General features: G+C 36.5%; 1 protein-coding gene across 1 annotated transcript; it reads right to left on the bottom strand.

The window, feature by feature from the left end:
- Positions 1-1,228: 1,228 nt before the first annotated feature.
- On the bottom strand, positions 1,229-2,302 carry LOC146739175 (somatostatin receptor type 3-like). The gene has a single exon (XM_085504080.1). It carries the CDS (start codon positions 2,300-2,302, stop codon positions 1,229-1,231), a length of 1,074 nt encoding a protein of 357 aa, XP_085360206.1.
- Positions 2,303-2,753: the final 451 nt, after the last annotated feature.

Raw genomic sequence — 2,753 nt, 5'->3', positions numbered from 1 at the left:
AATGATAATAACGTAACTGATATTCTTAATGAGCCACTGTTTAACAACCCACTCATCATACATCCCATACGAAATGAGCCTTTTGCGCTCAGACATTTTGTTGACGCGGGAATAACCAAAGTATGTGATTTGGTATCAGAAACGAATAAAACTTGGTTGGAGGCCGCTGATATGTCGGATAAAATTAAAATCCATTCCGAGCGTATTCTCCATCTCAGTATCAAGGTCATTCACGATTCTATTCCTACCAAATGGAAAGATACTATCAACGCCTACTTCAAAGGGAATGGGAAGTGTAATCAACCTCTTTCACATCATAGCTTTTAACTGCACTTTTCTGATGAACTAAATTTGCCACTATATAAGTTTGAAAAAGGCGCAATCTATAAATATCTAATACGTGTCCAGTCAATAACACAACACTTACAAAAACTTGACACTGTTTGGCGGGACATCCTTAGTCTGCCTGAAAGTGCTAAACCCAACTTCAAGGATTGCTGTGAAACACCAGTCATTAACAAATATGGGGATCTGCAGTGGCGTATTGTCCATGGTGCCTTTCCAACGGGGAGATTTCTGTTCAAAGCTCGTTTGAACAATTCAGATAAATGTCCCTTTTGTGATGAAGTTGACACACTTCAACACATTTTTTATGATTGTCCATCAAATAGCGCCTTACTCCATTATTTTAATAACATCGCGTCGCGACTGCTTCAACCAGATTTTCGCATTCCGATTTGGTGGTTCACTATTTTACCACCCCATCGCTCAAAACACTTTATGTCGAGCAAGGCACAAGGTTTATTTTGTTTCTTAGCGTGCATGGCTAAGGTTGGAATTTGGCAGGGGGGGGTTGGTACCCCCTTAAGTGCGAACCGGTGTCACCGGCCTGCCTACGGGGTTCCAAGGTGTTTTTGTACTGTTACGTGATCGTCTTTTATTTTATTTTACCCGTGAACCAAAAAGCATAATATAATATAATATAATATAATATAATATAATATAATATAATATAATATAATATAATATAATATAATATAATATAATATAATATAATATAATATAATATGTACACATGCATTAATTCTGAAGTAATTTTGTTGGAGTCATTAATGCTATACTTATAACAGTGCAATATGTATTATTGTATAAAACAACTAAATTATTATACTAAATAAATAACAAAATATTGTACAATCTATAACACAACTTATTTTCAAGAAACGTCTTAAGATTCACGTATTGATGTTAGAGAATTCAAAGGTGTGCCCTTCGATTCGTTTACGTCAACTGCCTTGTAAGTACTAGATGATTCTTTAGAATATTTAACCGAACATATGACGTGTAACATTTCACGAAAGTCGTGTTTGAAAAAAGTATATATAATTGGATTGCAACACGAATTTATATAACTCAGTAGAGGCGTGCAGTAATATGTCACTTGCACAGCAGTGCTGAGACTGATGTTGGGTGACACCATTAATAGAAGTTGTATCCCCCAGAAAGGTGCCCAACAAACCACGAATAATATAACTGCTACAAGGATCAAAGCATTCACCCGTCCAAGTCGAGACCTTCTGCCCTTCTGCGTACGCCTTTGATACAAGTATTGTAAAATCTTTACATAGCAGACAAGTATTACTAATAAAGGTAAACAGAAACCGAACAGATTCGAGTAAACAGAAAATGCAAATTCGATGGTCTTTGGACCTACTACAACGCAAACAGTGTTATTATTATTATTTTCGACATGTGCGTACATCCATAATGGCAAGGCTGTGATAGCTGACAGTATCCACAGCACAACACATGTGATACGAGCTACAGACGCTGTTCTATAGTTTCTGGATGGAACGGCATATACCACAGCAACAAAACGATCCACAGCCATAATAGTCAAAGTATAAATACCTGTAAACATATTCATTCCATCTATTCCCATTACAAGTTTGCAAACTGTACTTCCGAAGTTCCACTGTCTAGTGGTATTGAAGTGGTTGAGGAGAGGCACTCCAAGCAAAAACAGAAAATCCGCAGACGCCAAATTCATTATGTAGATGTTAGGAACACTTTGCTTTGGCAGCAGTCGGATAAGTACAAATAAGACCATCCCGTTACCAATTAAACCCAAAACGCAAAATAACGTCGATAATATTGGTATCAATGTTACAAAAAACCAGGATGGTACAGGATTAGAAAATAGTGGCATTGTCGCACTATTGTAGTTGGTAGCATTTGCAATGGTTAATGCAAAGTCTGTTTTGTTTCCCACTGCTTGAAATCGATCCCAGAAAAGAGACATATTAGGACGCTATGGTGATTCGATATATGTCTTGAACAAGTCCGCTTCATTCATGTGGGATGAGTGTTGAGATGCGACTACAGTAATATGTTATTCTGAAACGTTTCTGAAAGAGTTAAAGAAAATGCAGTTAAATGTCTGGCGAATAAAAACAGTAAATTGCATCAAGTTAGTCAATTCAATTTTCGGAAAGATCAACTTATATAAAGCATGCAGACATAGACAGCTTGGGAATGTCTGTTGTCCCAATCAAGAACGTGCACATACAAATATAATCTACAATAAGTAGGGTAAGAACATTTCTGTTTCAGTTTTATTCCTATTGTTTACCCTCTGCGAATACTAAGTTAAGGCGCGCTCTCACATACTATACAGCACTTGGATAATCTCAATTGGAATTGCTGACAAATTATTTCGAATACAATTTTTACATATTTCATTTGTACCATAA

Source organism: Saccoglossus kowalevskii, chromosome 9, assembly GCF_978046115.1.
Source record: "Saccoglossus kowalevskii chromosome 9, keSacKowa6.1, whole genome shotgun sequence".
Classification (NCBI taxonomy): Eukaryota; Metazoa; Hemichordata; class Enteropneusta; family Harrimaniidae; genus Saccoglossus; species Saccoglossus kowalevskii.
The sequence above is the reverse complement of the archived record's forward strand: the minus strand, read 5'-3'. Positions and strand labels throughout refer to the sequence as shown.

Excerpts from the sequence above, each read along its gene's own strand:
- LOC146739175 (XM_085504080.1), bottom strand. The coding sequence starts at position 2,302 with ATGTCTCTTTTCTGGGATCGATTTCAAGCAGTGGGAAACAAAACAGAC.